Source organism: Pundamilia nyererei, unplaced genomic scaffold, assembly GCF_000239375.1.
Source record: "Pundamilia nyererei isolate P.nyererei 1_Seehausen unplaced genomic scaffold, PunNye1.0 scaffold00236, whole genome shotgun sequence".
Lineage (NCBI taxonomy): Eukaryota > Metazoa > Chordata > Actinopteri > Cichliformes > Cichlidae > Pundamilia > Pundamilia nyererei.
Window position 1 is genome coordinate 692,411 of NW_005187637.1, and position 21,110 is coordinate 713,520.

Consider the following 21,110-nt stretch of genomic DNA (forward strand, 5'->3'; position numbering starts at 1 on the left):
CATATATACCATCAGAACAGTGTACATGACTGTCACAACAGTGTTTATTTTCATTCAAAGGCTTTATGATTTTTCCTATAATGGTGGGCCGGTCTCTAGTCAAAATGCCCGGGACGATTTTTTCGTCCCAGTCCAGCCCTGTATGCAGCTCATCTGCAGTCTGGTGTTACCTACATCTTCCTATTCAGAAGGCAGAATTTCCGAGTTCTGAGTATAATCGAAAGCACCACGACTGCAGTTTTCGTGTTGGATGTAAAAAGCAGGCCAGGATAGAATCAGGCGTGGGATTTCTCTCGTGGAAATATGCACATTATTTTTTCCTTTCTATTGGTAGGTGGCACAGTGCACTGTGGCAAGTAAGCAAGCTAGGAGACTGGCAAAGTTATGGAAGAAACACATTAACAAGAGAATTCTGAGAAAAACCAAAGTTACTTTCCCTAATAACTAGTTACTCTGAAAGTAAGGAGTAACTTGAAGTAACTGAGTTACTTTTGATAGAAGTAACTAGTAATGTAACTAAGTTACTAATTTAAAGTAACTTACCCAACACTGAGAACTACACACAATGGTTTCGAAGTCATGTAGACATCATTAATGTCAACACAGCAGCCATACAGTTTCATAAAAGGCTTAAATATCTGTATTGTAACAGCCTCAAAAGGCCTGTATGTTGTAGCACCTGAACCTTTTTGTTGTTTTTTTTGGTTTTCCATTAAGTTTCTAAGTCTGAATGTGGATGTGATGCTGTGATATATGTGAGTAATGGATGTGTCAAAGTGTACACAGGAAAGCAGTGTGCGTATACGTGCAGGAAAACATAAGAGTGGGTTCATGGGGACACACGGTGTTGGTCTATTGGTGGTAGCTGGCATTTATTGGCCCTGCTTCTGTTTATACTCAGTCATCCTGGTTATGCAACGTGGAACAGAAAGGGCACCGACCCAAAACGCAGACTTAGTCTGGCAGGATGCTGCACAATGTTCGGTACCATGGGGCAGTATGTAAGCCCAAACACAGCCAGCCTATTCATAAGCAGGAAGATGAAGAATCCAGAACAAGCAGTCCCAGCTTTTTGGCCCTGGAGGATTATTTAGTCTGGCCTCTTCTCACTTTTTGCCTCTGTGTTAATCTCACTACTCACTTTTAAGCAGACTTATTGGATGGTCTGGCCTCTGGGTACTGTTTCAGAAGTTTTGCAAGCCTCCACTAAGAAGCAGCCGATTTCATAACAGGAAGACAGATAATGAGTAGAGGCACTTGTCTAGTAGGAAGCTCATGTCGTTAAAGAGCAGCTAAATCTAATGAAAATCTTCTTCTCTCGTTTCCAGATTAAGACTATCTTGAAAAACAAAGTTTGGTGGCTCTGGGTATCTTGTGTACTGAGACTAATTTCACAACATATGCACGCAATCAAGCAATACGTTTGCGTGCATGTTATGCATGCATTATCCTGAGTCACACATACATAAGCTACATGACTCAGGAAATACACTGCTTGGGTTTCTTTGGTGAAAATTAAACTTTTTTTTTTAACTTACATGTGCCATTCATTACTTTAATGATGGCCCAGTTCCATTTAAGTGATTCAATACAACCATAATTTATAACAGCTCTGTCTGCCCGCTTTCCTGCCATTGCTACTCTACCTGCTCTCATTAAAGATTGATGCCCCGTATTATCTGACATATTCAACATAGGTCTACATTTTAATAAATAATACCTGGTTTAATAAATTAGTTTCTGCTGCTATTGAGATCAAGAGATCAAAACATAAAACTATAAGAGAATGTCACAAATTTACACAACCAACTACTCAATGAGTAGTATTGCTTATTATCCACAAGGGGGAGATAAAGCACAACGATGCTACATGATGTGTGTCGACTGCTGTCCCCTGTGTTAGTGCTTTGTCTGGTATTTCATTTCCTGACAGGTTTCCTGTCAATAAACTCAAGGTTTTGTTGTATTTTTATTGCATTCTTCCGCTATCACTTGTCCTGCTGACAGACGTGCAGGCCTTTGTTGTAGCATAATTCAGCTCTGATTAGTGAGTAACATCAAAGCACACAGATGACTTGTTGGCTGATAATATGAACAGAGATGAAGGAGGGACATGTCATGGAGATGGAAAGTAGAAATAATGTAATTGCCTATATTAATTTACAAGACAGGAGATCTAGAGACGAGATATTGCCAGAAAATTAAAGATGTGTCTATATCAATGAGGAGGAAAAGGCAACCACAATCAAATTCAATATAAACTCTCTCTTGACACAAAAAACACAACTCATTTCAATGATGTGATGTCCAGTACAGACGGGAGACCTTGTAAGAGGTGGACAGTGAGAAAATGGAGATTCCTGGGATTGCTACAAATTGACACACATGAGAATGAGAGGAATGGCTCTGGTTATTAGTAAAAAGGAAAATATGATGAGATTTCCCGAGAGATTCTGACCAGATTTGAAATGTGTGTGCAAGTGGGTCAGTGGAGCAGAGCTGAGCTCAGCGATAAATAGTTTCATCCATAATTCAACAGAGTCAGGCGAATGATATAGACTGCACAGGGAGTGGCAGGGATGCAGAGCACGACCTCTCTTAGTCTGTTTCTCTGCTCTCCATCTCTCAGAATGAGCAATTTCCCTTTGAAAACAATCTGCTGGTCTATCTGAATAAGGAGCAGAAAACTAAAGAAAACACTTCATCAGATAGATGCAGCTAGTTTATTTTGACGACCAAGCTGAAGGAAATCAAATTCAGAGCTAATACTGGCAGCTGGATAAATGAAAGCAAGCAGTGTGCACACTAAAGATGGACTGGGACAGGGGACGGTGTCCGGGGAACAGACATGTAGGTTAAGGTTGACCCAAATATTCTCAGCGAGTGACTGACCAAGTATGTAGCAACCTTGGAACGGCTGAGAAAACAACAAAGACACACATGCGTGCCCACACTAGTGTCACATATACTCACACGAGGCCAAAGAGGAAGGACCAGCTGCAGGACCAAAATAAATACACAAACGATGACCCACGGAGACTTCTTGCTGACATGTGCACATATATGCACGCGACCTCATGCACAGACACCCAATTAAAACATTTTTTTTTAAAAATATGGTTAAAGTTAAATCATATTATTTTAAGAGGGGGTGGCGGTGTACTCAAGCAACCACATAATTAAACATAAAAATGCAATTCATCTTTGGAAAAGCTCTAATAAAGAGGTCTAACAAAAGCTACTTTAAACTGCGTCTTTTTCACAAGAGACAAAGAGGTCTAGTAACACACAAGATTATGGAAACCTTAAAAATTGCATAAATATATATTTCTGGGGGGGTTATAGATAAATAACATCATTCAGACACACTTGAAAGTGAACTTGGTTAACACTGGTTCAGACAGTTGTCTATTAATAGAATAGGCAAAGAAGGCACAGCAGGCTTCTTCCTCATTCAGACCCAGATTAGAAAACTAAGAGGGAACAGAGAGAAAAAAGAACCTCAGAGATTTTCTTCTTTCCTCCAAAAGTCTATCCATCTTTCTGATCAACATCGACCTTTACCCATACACCAATGCATCAGTGTTTCAAACATTCCCCTACCCCAGCTCAACACAGAGGTCTTTCCTGTTTTCTTCCGTTCACACCATAACATCTGGAGGGACGTTTCAACAAGAATTTCACACATAAAATGACTTTTTATTCATTAACTGTTAACCTTTGCTGTGAGCATGAGTGCCAGACTAGTGTTGTGAATACTAACAGCATGCAGGACCGGAAAAAAGGCGTTGGCCTATATGTACAAATACATGAATATTCAAGAGCTTAATTAAACAGGTTGAGGATATGCTTCAAAGGGAACACAAACAGAGAGGTGTAGAGTTCAAGCACACACAAAGGAAAACACAGAAACACACACACACACACACAGTGCATATGTATGCACACATTGCATACTAAAGCCTAAGCATGAAATCTACTCTAGAGTTAGACATTTACTGTAAAGAACTCCAGCTGGGGTCTGGTAAATTGCCTAATACAAGTAATTTATTCTAACTGCCAAATTCCAACTTTACATTAAAAGAGAATGAAAACAGGAAATAGTCATAAGCAATAAGCGAACAAGCGATATGATGCCATTCCACATGACAAGAAAGTGCTTATTTACATAGTGTACAACATTAGATTGGAAGATCTGGAAAACTGCACAGGAGTCTAATTTTAGGAAGCACTTCTCTCTCCTCTAGGAAGGTGTTATTGCACTACTCAAGCAGATGAGGTGGCTGCGAGATCTGACAGCAAACCTGCAAGCATTCAGCTGAGCAAAGCTGCTGCAAACCTCTTTGAACATCACCCTGTTACTATGGAGACGGGTAACTGGCTACACTGTCTGAGCACTGGACACAGATGAGAGGAAGCCCGAGAGAGTGAGCGCTTAAGAAGGACTGCCTCTAAGACATGAAACAAGGAAAACAGTGACAAGGTAAAGGGGGTGTGGAGATCAAAACAGTGAAGTCAGAAAAGCTGCTGAGGAAGTGTGACACATGAGTAACAAGCAGTGTAGCAGATTCACATGCTTGTTCAGCAAGGAAACTTCGGGTTTAATTTTAGATGCTGGAGGAAACCGCATGAGATTTCCCACAAGTGGAGAAATCTCAGAGTCTGAAAGATAAATAGAGAACTACAGGTAGTTGCATAAAAGGAGAAATCAAATTAATGTAGAACATTTGCCCACACATCCGCAAACGGACACGTGTATTGCATGACTTTGGGCAGTCCAAGACGACAGTTTGAAATATCTCTAAATATATCTTTGGCTAAATTTGAAATGGTGACCTTACCTCATACTGTGCTGCAAAAATTGGACACAAATTCTTCTCACAATAATCATACTTCATTACTTCTACCAGTAATCTTTACAAAGCATCCACGTGGGATAGGGTATGATATGTCATAACACTTACTGGTTGGCAGGTCATTATAGACTCCAAATTTGCCAAAGTGTCAAGAAGTGGGGGAGACCTTACTGCAATCTCTGGAAACACCAAAACACCAGATGGGTAAATATCTTGCCAAAGAATTACATTTATCAGCCAAGTAAAGCACTGAAAATGTTCTGGTGTCTCGTAGTGGTGAAGAACTTGACTAAATTGGATGCTTATTTGAGCAAACACATCAAATACTTGCACAGACACACAAAAGTCACAGCAAGCAAGTAATACAAGTAATGAGAGAGCTCAAAACAAGATGTGATAAAGAACAGAGTATCCATTGTATTAAATCCACTGTTGATATTAGTGTTTGCTTAGGTGATCAATGATCAGCCACAGTATAGAATTTAAATCAACCACGACAGAAACACATCACTGATGTTTTAGTTGAACTCAATGGTCTCAGAAAAAGTAGACAAGGCAATATTTACACACTTACATGAACAAAAGAGAAGACTTTGTTTTCATAGATAAGCGAAAAAAGAAGAGTGAGAGATGACAGGAATGAAAACTTTCCCCTACAATGCTAGGAGGGGAAAGTTAAGGAAGACAGAAGCATTTGAGAACAATTTCAGTGTCTGCCCGAAAGTCAACAACATCACAAGCTGCCAACTGATTGCTTTATGCTGCATCCTAATTTCAGTCAACAACCACATAGTCGTGATGGTGCACTGACAGCACACACACGAACACACAGATAGAGCCTGAAAACCAATTTGCTACAGGCTGGTGGTTAGTGAACAGGCTGAGATGAGATCACCTCCAGTGTGTACTAAGAGCACATGCTTCATCATCCCCGTGGCTCTCGCCTGCCTCCACACACACACAAACACACACACGCGCTCTCTCTCTTTGCTAAAAGTCAATCGAAACTCAGTTGTTTGATTATACACGAGTCTGACTGCCTGCTTCTGTTTCTGTCTTTATGTGACTAAAGGGCAATCTGCTGTGGCAGGGGTTTGTTAAGACTTTACCATTCATTTGCATCAGCACTCTGGGTAAGCGAGACATCATGCTTGTCTTTTGCCGATTTCAAAAAAACTCAATGTCACTAAAATAGTTCTAGGATGAGCTGTTCTGTCCTGATGCAAAGGTCAAAAACGCTTTCATCAACACACAGCCAATAGCCTGAGGAGGTGAGAGACGATGGGAGTGCAGTGATGGGGATGTTAAAGTAGCAGGGACAGAACAAGCCTCGGGGGACCAGGTGAAGTTCGGTTCCTTCCACCGACACTTCTCCCCTCTGCTTTTCTCTTAAACACTGCCACAGCAACACACAAAACTCAAACCCTTCTTTAACAAGTCATTGCTTTTAACAAACACTTTCTAAAAAGCAGTCCTATTAGGGGCAACTGTTAAAATTACCAATCATAAATGCATAATTGAAGTGTGAAAGCGAGTAGCTGCTATGGATTTTTCAATTAGTTTAATTTTGATGACTACTTTTGATTTAAGAAGCTAATTAACAGAAAACAAATAATTGTTAGACTTGTTTTAGCAGTAATAAAATGTTTGAAAAAAAGACATAGGAGTTTAATTTGAATTTTTAAACACTTACAAATTTCAGGTGCACTAAATGAAAGGTTCAAAAGAAAGACAGCACAGAAAGAGTAAAAGACGTATATGACCACAAACAGAGAGATCCACATATAGATGAAAATCTGTCACTTCCTCTATTCAATCAGTGCATTTGCGACTTCCTTGAATAGGCTGAATGTGACCCGGGAGCCCAAATGAAGCTATTACATAAACATCGATTCTTTGCCAGACATCATTAACAACCTGACCACAGAAAACACACTGAAACTGGCTACAACACTCATTGTTTTAAAAAAATGGAATCTTTAGGAGATCAGGAATAAAAACACTGTTTAAAAACTTAAAAGATTTAAAAAGCCAATAATTATTCACCCTCAGATTTTAGCACATGTGGCCTATAGACTACAGAAGGACCAGATTCTCCACAAAGAAAAGAATGAACTCTTTCATTATTAAAAGAGGAGTAATGGAGACTTTTTGGATCTCCAACCCACCCTCGGGTTTGTTATTTTGTGACGCTAAGTTGCAGACAGTTCAGTTCGCACCAGTCCCCAGAGCTGCCCACCACCCTAAGATACTGCAGTTGGTGGGCAGGTATTGCAACACATCCTCCAACCAATGCATCCAAAAACTATAGAGTCATCAGAAATCTAGATGGATTCATCATGTACCACGTATCTCCCATATTAGGATTCCTACACTGGCTGCTAGTCAGAGACCAATTTGTCTCTTATCATATTGAAGAAGCTATATATACTAGATACTATAGACTCAACAACAAAAGAAGCTCAGAGCAGGAGCAGCTTTCTCTAAACTATATCTCAGGAGAGTAAAAAAAAAAGAAAAAGAAATAGCAAAACCTCATGCTAAAACGTGCCTGCATTTCACAGTGTTTGAATGGAAAAGGTGATACTGGTAGATTTAATGAGAGACAATGATACTATCAATACATAAAGAATCACTGTTGGGGCGTTTTAGTCTGGAGCTGATTACATGACTCAATCAATGACAATTTGATTAGTAGAAAGAGCAACCTGTGCTTCAGAGATGCTACATTCCCCGGGTGCATCCATCTTTTTAGAGAAAGATTCATACAACATGATTATGAAGGCTAACATGACTCAACGCGTTGTAACAATTAAATAAAGCCAGGAAAATCAAGGACACTGGACCTTAACCCCACTGAATATTTATCTGAGCACACGGGGACAGTGCTGCAGAGATTAGCAAAGGTCTGGTGGTCTGGCTGGGTTCAAATCCACCAGCCAGCTGGGCTGTTCTGTGTGGAGTTTCCATGTACTCCCTGTTCCCGGTTCTCTCTGGGTACTCCGGATTCCTACCATAGCCTAAAGACATGTATGTTAAGTAAACTGGTGTAATTGTCTATCTGTGTGTGTTGGCCCTATGATATAGTGGTGATCTGACCAGGGTGTACCCCACCTTTCACCCCGTGACAGCTGGGATAGGCTTCAGCCCCCCAGCAACCTTCAAGTGGCTAAAATGGATGGATAGGATGAGACTGAGAAAGACAGACAAGACAACACTGTCATATCATGTTAGGAAAACATTTATCAACAAGCTCACAGTGTCCCTGCCAGCCTGAAAAAATGTTGTCACTAAGGCAAAAGAGCTGCATATATTCTGAGATTCATGTTTAGTTTTCAGTCAAATTGTTACTGATTATTACGACGGGATCAAAATTTTTGTGTTAAATTCAAAACAAATGTAAAATATACTCAATTTAATATAATAAGCTAATTTAAACCATTTAATAACTAAATAACTTACCAAAAAAAAGTACATCCTATCTTACGATACAGCTATAACAAAACACACATTTGAGTGCATTTTCAGTTTGAATCAGCAAATTATAAAACTGTGCAGATTTGGGGCTTTTCTACAGAGCACAGCATGCCAAAATAAAAAGATAAACAACAGAAGACAAAGGATGAACAGGAACACAGGTGTGCATGTGGAGATGTGGCTTAAGGGAAAGAGAAGGGGTCACCTACCCGACCTCTTTCCTTTACAGTATTTCCCGACAGCCCACTTTTGGATGGGATGCGGATAGTGAGCATTCGCAGACAGGCCCTGGAGGAGATTATGATCTCCCAAGACAAAGACTGCTTCATCTCTCTCAGATACAAAACTCTTAGTGTGAGAGAAGTAGCCTTAAGGTTTGGCTGGTGTTTTTATTTCTTCTCAGTAGCTCATATCACACCAGAGTCTACTCGGCTGTCCCTCACCATCTCCTGTCCAAAATGAGTCAGCCTTCCTGAAGCTGAGCATTTCGCACCTTGTAGCCTTTCACGTTCTATATCTTTTTACTCCTACTCTATCACTTTGTCTCTCTTTGAATAGGATGTAGACCAGATTATACTCTATCACTCTGGGTTCTAGTCTTTCTAAAAGTGACACCGTGCATCTGTCTGCCCGGAGCATTTGCGCATGTACACACTGACATTTCTTAGCACATGAGCATCTGACAGCCTTATAACATGGTGTTAAGAACAAATAGTATGGGTGTAATCAGTCAATCAATTAATCAGCAGTTAATTGTAATTATAGCTCACAGGCTGAGCACCACCTGCAGAACAGCAGGCTTTTAACGGACCTGCTGCTGATTTCCAACACAAGCCTTCTACTCAGTTTAACAGCACTGGCATCAGGGGAGAGATACATTAAACCCATAGTCAGTTTTAGAGCACAGCCAACAGAGTGTTATTGTAAGTGAGTCATAAATGCTCCCTAATAAGCAATAATCAAACACAACATTTACCAATAATTACGTCCCTCTGTAATGGCGCCAGTCGACTTCATGCTACCAATCTCACCACTGGAGAATGAGTTACTGTTTAACAAGAGCGAAGATAAAGTGCAAACACTGATCACTGATCACACTGATGACTGAATTGCTTAACAGGGAATGAAGGATCAAAAGAAAATCAGTTTACTGTAAAGACTGCTGGTATCAAAGAAGTGAGCAAACAATGCTTTATACTTAATCATGAACTGCCTCTGCACATGATAACAGAGTCAGTTTGTTCATTTTGACTACTCTTCTGAACCAAACTCAAAGAATCCCCAGTTTCTGGCATATTATCAAATAGCAGGAAGATAAAGAAAGGAAGAGAGATGGAAAAATGGTAATGCATGACACAAGTATTACAGAGATAATACAAGGCTGGCAGCAAAAATGTAATACAAACCGGGCTTCAGCTGTAAATGGATCTGTAGCATGGAGACAGGAAGACACGTGGTTTTAGTGACAAGCCAAGTGTGTTTAAGCTTACCTTGGAGTACTGTCTACGAAGACTGAAGCGCTGCACCATCCTGACTGCCTGAGTGACGGACCCACAGCTGGATCCCCTGTTCTACTCCTCTCTGCTGATATCCTACCAAAGTACACACCGCCTCACATAGTACACTCCACACTCACGCCAAAGGCACACATGCTACCATCCTCTCCAAAGATCCATGTGCACACACATTTGTAGTCCACACCGCTCTAGTCATCTACTATGCAAACACAAGTGGGGAGGGGGGTGAAAAAAAGGGAGGGAGAGCAAAAGGAGATAATAACAGCTCAGCCGTGTTGCCCTCTACTCATATTCACAGTGATCCCCTGAGCAACTCTCTTTCTCTCACAAGATACAGTCACTCAGACAAAATACTCACACCACATGGCTGTCTATACACAAAGAATATTCAATAAATACACACACACACACACACACACACTCAGAGAATCTGGAACGCAGATGAAATGAGGTCTTACGTTCACACATGCACACAACCCTCCACATCCTCTTCTGAACACAGGAGTGATTCACACACAGCTCTCACTCATCTAGGACAAGGCAAGGTTGCCTCCTGCTTCCTGTCAGTAGGCTGAAGGGTGGGGTGAAGCGAAGGTGGTGGCAGAGGATGAGAGGAAGGAGGGGGAAATTGGAGAGGAGGAGGAGGAGAAGGAGGAGGGACCAGCTGACTATCTGTATCAACTCTCTCCAGGGACAGAGGAGGGGGACAGGGAGGGAAAGACAGAGGAACAATGAGGGGCGAGGGAGGGGGGGGGGTGTTCAGAAAGGGAGAAAGCAAGAAAGAAAAAAGAAGTGCGACGATCAATGAAGAAAATTGATCGTTCACCGAACATCCATCATTCTTGATGCAACACTCAACCTCCATAGCAGCAGACCTCACACACCTCCAAGGTCAACCACGCTGTTACTATGACAACCTAAGCAGGGCGTAGTCCCAAGAAAGCAAGTTTCAGGGTAACCACGGCGACCGCTCGATAACCTTAATTGCATTGCTGTGTTGTAGTGTGGAGACATGACTATGATGGTAGTTAAGAGAAGAGCCAGACAGGTTATAACCTCTGCCAAGGTCAAGCAGCAGAACTCAGAAAGGTTGATGGTCGTCCATCATAGCAGCAAGACTAATGGAACACAGATGACTGGCTCTCAGCCTTGCTCTGTCACTCAAGGTGAGCTCATTCATGCAGGAATGAAGTATACTTGGTTTTACAGATGAAGAAAGAGGAGAGGGCTTTACTAAATTTAGCTCACACATTCTAGCCTGCTGCTTAATGTGGATATCAAGGCCCACTGGCCTAGACTTACTCCCCACCACTGGCTTAAAAGCCAGATAGCCAGACGTCCTTCTGTCTATGACACATTGATGCTTTTTCTTGGCATGGCTTACTTCATTAACCAAAAGGATCAGTCTGGTCTACAACAAACATGAGCTCATAAAGCAAACACTCCCAACACATGAACCAAGCCCAGTGCTGCTCACAGCAGGAAGGCTGATCTAACAGCGCCCTCTAGTGGTAATGAGAAACAACTGGAGTCAGGAACACCAAAGGTGGTTAAAGTCAGAACTTAAGGTCAACTTTTACAAGCAAATTACGTAGGAAGATAAAAGCACTTCCATTAAGAAACGGCAGCTAAATGGCTGAAAACAAGCAAATAAAGAAAAAGAAAAACTAATATCAATGGCTTACACATTGTGGGGTCTGCAGTTTTTTGTTTCTTTTTGCACCACAAAAAAGCAACAAAACAAAGCAATGAGCAATATCAGTGTAATTAACATACAAGTTAGGGGTTGAGATTTCGTGGTCATTGAACATCGCCTTTTTTTGTGGAATAGAAAAGTGAAAAAGTTTAAGAAACAGACACTGCGGAAATGTCACACCAGTCTACCCTTAATGATCCAGTTACAGAGCAATCAAAATATTGCAAATCTATTACACAAGTTTTACTTAATAGGTGAATTTTGAAGCTGGTAACTACTAAATTGCAGCAATTATTAGTCTTCCTTTCCTCATGCAATCCTCAAAAAAGCCACACCTTACAGTACTTTTGTGAATGAACTTAAAGACAGCACAGTAAGAAGGTTGGAAAGTGATTTAACTTTTGTTTATTGCTTAGCAATCCAGGTGGCAACCTAATGAAGTTATTTAAGACAGAAAGTAGAAAGCTGTCTTAACCTTTTGTCATGTACATTCAGTGAAAAGGAATAACAAAGTCTAGTAGTCTTTATTCCTATAGGTTTATCTGAAGTTATTATATTGCTGTAAAACAAAGAGGCAAACAGGTCATAAAATAGTCCCATTTTAGAGGATACTTACGTAATCTGCATCACATAAAATTACTTTCAGATAAACTTTGGGAAAGTATTTATACAAAGAACAAAGGCTGGATTATGACCTTTATTACTTCAAGTGGATGCATGATAGAAAAGGATTTTTTATAATTAAATTAAAACAAGCTACACCTCTAGTTGTGTTCATATGGGCATGTGTCTATTGTTAATCCTGAGCCTATATTTCAACACTGACTACACCAGCGGTGGAGAACCTGCTTTTCTGGAGCTCATGCAGCTCTTTTGTCCATCTCTTGTGGCTCACTTTGGTTTTGATTTTTTCAACTGAGAAATATGAACATGGAAATTAATTGGATTTTTTTTTCAACATTTGAACTTTTATTCATCATTTAAGTGACTGCAAAAATGTGCAGCCAATACAAGGATTTTAAAGAAACACTTAATATGTCTGTGGCCTGATTGTCTTATTCTTTTAACTTTGATGACCCTCAATTGTCATGGCTGCCATAGATTTATATACAATTAAATGACTTCAGCAACCTCAAGTCAGTTTACATATGAACTCCAAACAATACGTGGACAGATTAATTCGCTTTCACTGCCTCTGTGTTGGCTTACTGGAGTGCTTGCTCTGTGGCTGGAATTTAGTCAAAATTAAAACTGGACGTGGCTTTTTTTTCTTATCAAAGATGGACTGAAGGGGAGACCCATATGGAAAAGAAATAGTAAAAACTTATATGATTTACTCATGAAAGTGGCCACTTTCTCATTACTTTCATATATTGTTTTAGTAAGTATCCAAAACAATAATTTTTCAAGGGATCTTATATCTGTTTTCACTCTTGTATGCTTTTCACACAAGTTTCACACAAGACAGATACAAACTTTATAAGATTTATATGTATCTTTTCCATATGGGGAGATATAGCAATTTTATCCAATTTTGGCCCAAAATGTAATTTTATTCTAAGTTTGTGTATAGATACTCCCACTCTACATGGTCAAATGCTTCACATCCAGGGAGAGGACAAACTCAGAGGTCTCAGTGGGAGGAGAATAAACTATGGATATTAAAATACGAGTGGTAGGATTCACAGTGGCCATAATATCTTTATAGTCACTCTTCTTTAAAGGTTGACTCTTGGCTAAAAAATACATGATATTGTTCAGTTTTGTTGGTAATAAATAAGTAAACCTTTTTTGATGCTTTAGACATGCAACACAACATGTGTTATTATATTCTTAAATTAAAAATGCATGCATGCAACAGCCCACTGCAGAGTGATCACATGTGGTAAAAGATTTTAATTATTTATTCCTATTACTGAGTTTGATGGGCTAATTTATATTTAATAGGCCGCCACCTTTATTATAATATGTCAAAAGTTGCTCAAAAATGTCTCTCTTGATAGTAAAGTTAGCCAGACCTTGGAGTACACTGTTCTATATACACTCTACATGTGTGTGCATGCCTTGAATAATAGCTCAATTTTACTAGAACAATAGTCAGCATTGGGAAAATTCAACAGCAGTAATGACACAGAGCAGGCCCATCTCAGAGCGTTCACTGTTGAACAGCAGGAAAATTTACATTAGCAGCAAAATGAACCTCAGCTCTTGTTCGACAGTCCACTGACAAATGAGGTCTGACACTACTGAATAGAAAAACAGAGGCACATCGATAAACTTGTGTAATGATTATGATTAATGGCTCCTGTCACCTACCCTGTCTGTCTCTTCTGTGGACTGGTAACCTGATGACAGCAATGCATCGCCGCTGGAATATCCTGGGGCAGGGCTGCTGGGTGTGGTATCGGTGGTGGAGGAGGAGCGTGGGCGGCTAATATGCTGCTGCGGATCATGGGTGTAGCGGCGTTGCGGGGCTTGAGGGCTACCTTTCAGAAGAGGATCACGATCTCCACTCCCAGATCCCGACCCAGAACCCTTACTTCGCCGGCTCTGCAGGCTGGTCCCACGCCTCATCATGCCTGCAGCGGCTGAGCCCTGGCCAGCTGCAGAAGGAACCATAGGAGCAGAGAAGATGTCAGAGTCAGGACAACAAGACTCTGAGGCATCCTCGGGGGCACAAGGGGAAGTGCCACATGCTGACACCACAGAGGAAGATGAGGAGGATGATGAGGAAGTGATGGTGGAGCGAGAGAGGGAGAGACGTTTACGCTGCTGTTGGAACAGCTGCTTCAAACCCTGGCCAAGAACCCCCATGCTCGCCCTGGCGTTTTGGCTCATCTTAATCAAGGAAGGGTGATCTGACTCAGAAAAGGCCCTCTTCAAACCTGAGCCTTGTGACCCCCTTGTCACAGAACCTGAACTGGGTCCCACCCTCTCTGGCGCCATTTGACTTTTGTCTCCCTGCTGCATATTGTCCTGCTGACTCTTCATGAATAGCAGAGAGAATCTGTCCAATCAAACAACCTGCGAATGCCTCCCTTCCTCTCTGTCAGGCATGCAGATGGTCAGACTAGATCACTGACTGAGAAGACTAGAAAACAGCAGAGATCAGCAGAGGACAGTGGAAGTGGTGATTGGACTGTGATGGGAGGGTTGGATCAGCTTATTGGCGGTCAGAGGGATCCAAAAGGGAGCATGCATCTTTGACTCAGGAACAAATGGTCATTCTGGTCTAACACAGAGAAAGGAGATGGATTATGAGTGGATGAAAAGTTACCTAGATCCAGGTGCAAACCCTAACTTTCACATACACAACATTTGCATCTTAACATTTTTGTTCCAGTGTTTGATAATAATTGATATTATTTCAATGTCAATATGTCATTATCAAATATTGGGTAGGAATAAAGTAAATTAAGCTGGATCTTGGTAAACTAGCACAATTAAAATAACACAAAAGAGGCAAAAAGACGAAAAATATAGACTAAATAAGTGTGCATGTTAAGATTATAAACAGCCTGGATGGGATGCAATCAGAATAGTAAAAAAGGAGGAGATGAAAAGAGGAGTGAGAGAAGGGGAAAAAGATGATGACTAACATCAGAAGAAGAAAAACCCACCTACCATCAGCCAAACTGTCATTCTAATGTGACTCACTCGTCTGGGTTACCTAAGAGGAAGATGGACAGATGGAAAAAGACCAAAGATTGAATCATTTTTAAGATTCAGAACTTCAATCATCAGTCGTTGACCTTATAAGAAATATCAGCACCGCTTCCTGATTCCAATCCGCTACCGTGAATATGTACGCTCCACTGAACAGAAGACACAAACACATGGAAACACTGTATGTTTGCATGTGTTTGTGTGGTTCTCAAGGAAGTAATTTCAAATCCCCAAAGGCATTCTCTCCTTGCCCTGAGGAAGTATCGAGGGATAAGGATTTCCTCAGCAGAAACAACATATAGAGTAGTGTCACAGAGTGCATGAAATCCTGTGCCGTCTGACACAATACAAGCCATCGGCAAAATAACAGAGAAGACACCTGCTAAAATAGAAGGAGTCTTTCTGAGCAACATTATTGGTTGATCAGTGATCACCTCATAGATGGGAAGGCAGCCTGACTCTCCCTGCAGCATGAAAAGCTGCTCCCATTAAGGACAGCAAAACAAGCAAGCAAGTCTAGATCATTCAAAACCCTGGGGAGGCACAGCTATATACCCAAACTATATCATTCCTTTAGCTGCACTGCCTGCCCATAAAGAATAACGCAAGGTTTATCAGACAGGCACACACACTCACTCACACACATCTCACAACAAACAGAAGGGGGTGGAGGATGAAGCAACATGCAAGTGTCATATCAGTTCTTGCAACAGCTACACTGTCACTGCCAAAAGAAGATGCATTCATGCACATAAAAACATTCCATTCAATTCAGCAAGGTAAAACGCATGCACACAGATGCTTTTACTTTCTCTGCCTAAATCTTATCTCTTAGCTCGACTGACAGATTCAGGCCACAGGGTTCTAATATGATTAATTTGGAGGCTATGAGTTGATATAGGATGGTGCCAATCAGTTAAGTGCAACTGTTGCCTGCCAGAGAGAGAGAGAAAGTGAGAGTGAGAGAGTGTGAGACAGGTGTTAAGCAGGTTTATTTTAGTCACCTGAGTGCTGGCTGCTGGCTGTACTCATAATATGGTTGTGCTAACTATGGTCTTTAAATTTAGTACTTACAATCTTTACGCTGGCACGCATTCCATAGTAAATAATAATACCAAATGATTGCAATATCCAATCCTGCCGGGAATAATTAACTTTACACCTCTTACTAAATAAAAAAATATAAATATTTGATCATAGAATTCAGTTCTTAACAAACAACTTTCTTCAGCTGATCTCATGTGGATGCAGTCTTCCCATGATGAGACTAAATATGAGACTGAATAAAGATGCATGATGACGTGCTCGAAATATGTTGTTTTCTATGCAACCAAGCTTACCACCTGAGCTGTTTCTCACAGAAGGTGACAAGTTATGCATAAGCTGTACACCGTACTCAATAATACACGCATATTTGAAGACAGATTCGCGCATGCATCGTCCGCTGGCACAGTGAGCGACAGGGAAGTGTGAATCACTGATGATGAAGCATTAAATTTCTTTCAGAGCTTGCGAGTAAAGGCATAAAAGTTAATCCTATCCTGAAGCTGAAGCTGAAGTCTTGTTTCACCCCGGTACCCATCCATCCATCCATCCATCCATATAAATCCCCTTCTTCATCCCCAGGCTGATCCCAACTGCAGGATTGGGTGTTTTCTTGATTGCCTGCGGTTTCATAATCACACCAAATCCTCTTTGAGGAGTCTTTAGAGGACAACGCTTTATTGTCAGACTTGATGTGTATGCTTGCGTCTTTGTTCAGTTTTAGCAAGCCTTGCCAATCTACCTTTAAGAAGAGAGAACATACGAACACCAGATGGATCTTTAAAAGCAGCTGTGTTCTTCTGACATAAGCTACTTCATTTCATGACTGTATGCTGACCAGGATACTGCAAGAAATTGTTTGTGAAAATATGTATTTTGATTGCTCACCACATAATAATGATTATCAGTGATCAACAGCGTCAGTGACAACCAGGGGCAGCAGCCTGTGTGAGTCAGCATGTTGCTCAGAGATTCTGCGACGCTGCCAAAGGTAAATCACAAATCACCACATGAACAATGGCCTCTCTGGAACTCCGTCACCCTCACTCAGTCCCTCACATAAATACACACACACATTCTTGTTCACAGCACTGTGTCTCACACCAGTCAACTGAGCTGCCATTTGTCCTCTTCTCATTTGCCAGCTTAACTGGAGAAATGGAGGAAAAGGCTTGGCTCAACCTGACTCAGTTTATCACTTTAAGAAATGAAAGATATTGTGATAAACACATAAAAAAACTACAATCTTCTATTGAAGTTTCTCTTTCTCTCTGTTCAGTTGCTCTGCTTGGCAATATATTACATACTGTGCTGTAAATGTTCATTTAAGCTCTGGATAGAAAACAGCTGCAGAATCATTCAGACAAAATGACTTTCTAACACAGATTCACCACCAGTTTGCGAAAAATGATACCCATTATTGTTATTATTACACAAAAATATTATTTAAAAAGGGCTGGAGCTCAAGAGCGATAATACTGAGAGCTACAGAAAGTTAAATGATAAAACAGGCAATCTGCAAATACGCAAAATGTGAGAAAAATGTTTTTTTCAACAGCTCCATAATTGAAATATCGACATTTAATGAGGACTTTGCCATTAAATTTTGTTCCTAAACAGGACATTGTGCATGAAGAACCCAAAGCAGAGGTCAATCTGGCTTGCATTCACTGACACTGAAGCAGCCATGTTGTTGTTCATTGCTGAACATACAGTTGGTGGACTCAAAATATGGCTATAGCTTAAACAAGCAAATGCAGTGTTTCCAGAAGAGTCTGAGAGCTGGCGTGGAATAGACCGCTCTTTGTTCGCTCTGAGCTCACACATACAGGCCCATTGCTGCTCTTTGTGCTGTGCCTCTTTCACTGACAGACACACATCAATAAGAGTGGAATTAGGCCAGAGAGTTCGCTTGGTGTTTGTGTTTGCGTGCGTGGACAAATATGTGCGTGCATGCTTGCATCAGACAGAGACAGAGAAGGAAGACAACGAAAAAAAAAAAAAAAAAAAAGATAGCAAGGATTATACTGGGTACAAGTGGATGTATCTACATGTGTGTTTGTGTGATGCATTTGACCGATGGAAAATGGACCAGATCTCATTCAACAGCTGTATAATGTCAGCATAGCCAGGAAACAGGAACAATCGTTATTCTATTCATGTGTGCGTGTGTGCGTGCATATGTGTGTGTGGTTGGGTGGCAGAGAATAGCACAGTTGTGTCAGCTGTGACACTGAAGGAGATGACTTCAGCAAACTGCACAAAGTGTGATAAGAGAGACAACTCTTTGTATCAACAGAGAGAGAGTGTGTAAGCGAGAAAAGAGAGACAGAGGGTTACACAGGCAGTGGAACGGGCCCGACTGGATCAAAGGCATCCATGATGTGTTTCGTCTAGTCGTGTCAGGTTCAACCCAGGCGCTCAGTACAATGTGTCTAAATGAGAAGGTGTACAGCAGGTAGTTCTATTAAAAAGGCAGACACAACGCCCAATTGTGCAAGATGAAACCCTGGGGAGGCTCTGGTGCCAAAGTTGTTCTCAGCTTTCCAGGAACAGGACAAACCGGAAGATGTGCAATCATCTGTTACTGCTGTTACTATCTGTTTACTTAATGACACAAGAGGCTGTCACTGGACAATGGCACCTTGTATCTGAATTAATGGTCATAAAGCAGCTTCAGGCAACTGTTGTTGTGATGTGGCGCTGCATAAATAAAATTGAACTGAATTAACGTAATCTTTACACACTACTCACAAATATGTAATGAATGCTAAAAAAAAAAGCCAAATCGAGTGTACTTCATAATCTACCTTAATACCTCCAATATAGCAGATTTTATATTTTCTAAAGACAAAATCCTCTGTTACCAAACTGACTCTTATCAAAAATAAATGAAAAATGTTAAAAGAAAACCTCCAACACATGCATTCGCACACACACACACAACGGGAACAAGACAGACAGCAGGTGGTATTCGGGTAATAGTCGAGCATGTAACAGGTTGTGAGGCGGAAAGCTACAAATAAAAAGAACAGCAAAGAACAGGGGAGCCATTATGTTGGTCTTTTGTGACTGTACGGGGCCATAAATACCATTTATACTCTGAGGTATAGCTTACACAACCACGCTAGCCAATGAACAAATCTAGGCAGCAAAGCAGTGATGTGGAAGAAAATTGAAGATGAGCAGCAAGTCATGATCAGGTTGCTGGTTTAACATTATGCTGGATGATGTCATAGGTATACTGAGGAAGCCTTGTTTAAGGGACACCTCTGCATCTGTGTTCAACACCACAACAAGTGCCTGAATGAATTATTTACAGCACCCATGGCACTGACACTGATATTTACTACAACACCGGTGTGTCTAACCAGTATAGGTACTGAGGAGCTCATTCTCTTGCTGTTTACTAATAAGACAGATGTTGTCATAAGACGGTTTCCAATATATGTAAAACATTTCAAGCCCTATAATATGGCCTTCACTTTCTAACCTGATAGGTGTTTAACAGTAGTAATACATTCAACTTGCCCAACATGTCTCCTATTTCCTCAGCTCTGGCAGGTCGTCATCAGCTGTCAACAGGCTGGAAACCACCTACACATGACCTGAAATCTCATACCAGAGGCTGTGTTAAAGGCGCACACCCATAAGGAATGGTAAGGGGAATGCATGTCAGGATCAATGCACACTTTGTGCAACTGAAGAGCTAAATCTACCAGGTCATCAGTGTGTAGGGCATCTCACTACAGCTGAGAGCAATTTTATGCATTCAGAAACCATTTGCGTTATTACACATCTTAAGGCAAACCAGACACCCTTTAGCCCACTAGAGGTGTTATTGGGGATCAGCATATATAAGCCGTGGCTTTGAATCTTTTACTCTGACCATGACATCAGGCTCCGCACGTAGACTGTGGGTCAACAATATTAAGTTTACACTGTAGGAGGAGACTTAAGCTGAAAGATGAAAGCCCACCTAACCTTCAAAACTTAACACGAAGGCTTGTAATGATTGCCATCTAAATTCAAGAAGACGTAAACAAACTAAAATGAAGAGAAGGGGGGAAAACATCCATATTTTATTTATTAACACTTATTTAACCATGAACTGAACCTCTTGAGATTAGGTGTGTTTTTTTAAAGAGTGTCCAGACCTAGATAGGCCATATTGGACATACGGACTTGTCTTATGTTGTTCAACTTCAAACATAAGCATCAGAATGCGTAAGAAAGGTGATTTAAGTGACTTTGAACGCAGCCTGGATGTGCCCAATAGGTTGGTTTGAGCATTTCAGAAACTCCCTCATAACCATTTTTCGAGTTTATAGAGAATGATCGTTAAAAAAAATCCAGTGAGTGGCAGTTCTCTGAGAAAAAAAATGATCAGACTGCTTTAAACAATGGTTCACCAAAATGCCTGGTCTGATGACTCCTGATTTCTGCTGTGACATTCACACGGTAGGGTAAGAATCTGATGTAAACAACATTAAACCAGGCATCAGTCCTGGCTTTTATCAGTGGTATCATTTTTTGACATACTTTGGGCCCCTTAATGCCAATCTAGCATTGCTGAAGCACCACTACCTGAGTATTGCTGCTAAAAATGTCTATGTATAACCAGCGTACCAATCTTTTCATGGCTGTTTTCAGCAGGACAACTTGCCATGTCTCAAAGCTCAAATCATCTCAAACTGGTTTTGTGCACATGACAATGAGTTTGCTGTACGTGAATGGCTATCCCAGTCACAGATCTCAGTCCAGAATCAGAATCAGAATCAGAATCAGAATGGGGTTTATTGCCAGATGTTGAGGTTTACAACATTAGGAAATTGCTGCGGTGCTTCAGTGCAA

At 40.9% G+C, this 21,110-nt stretch overlaps 1 protein-coding gene across 7 annotated transcripts in view; it reads right to left on the reverse strand.

Annotated features, from left to right (window-relative positions):
- Positions 1-21,110, reverse strand: part of tmcc1a (transmembrane and coiled-coil domain family 1a) — a 49,369-nt gene that overhangs the window by 20,301 nt on the left and 7,958 nt on the right. For 2 of the 7 annotated variants that reach the window (XM_013914902.1, XM_013914903.1), the window contains exons 3-4: positions 15,171-15,216; positions 13,863-14,778 (exon numbers count right to left, since the gene is read on the reverse strand). In XM_013914902.1, coding sequence (XP_013770356.1) covers positions 13,863-14,537 — 675 coding nt within the window. In that variant the 5' untranslated portion in view covers positions 14,538-14,778; positions 15,171-15,216. Of the gene's footprint in view, positions 1-9,823; positions 10,357-13,862; positions 14,779-15,170; positions 15,217-21,110 lie in introns of those variants that run through there. The other 5 variants (XM_005749090.1, XM_005749092.2, XM_013914904.1 and 2 more) reach the window with 4 other exon arrangements.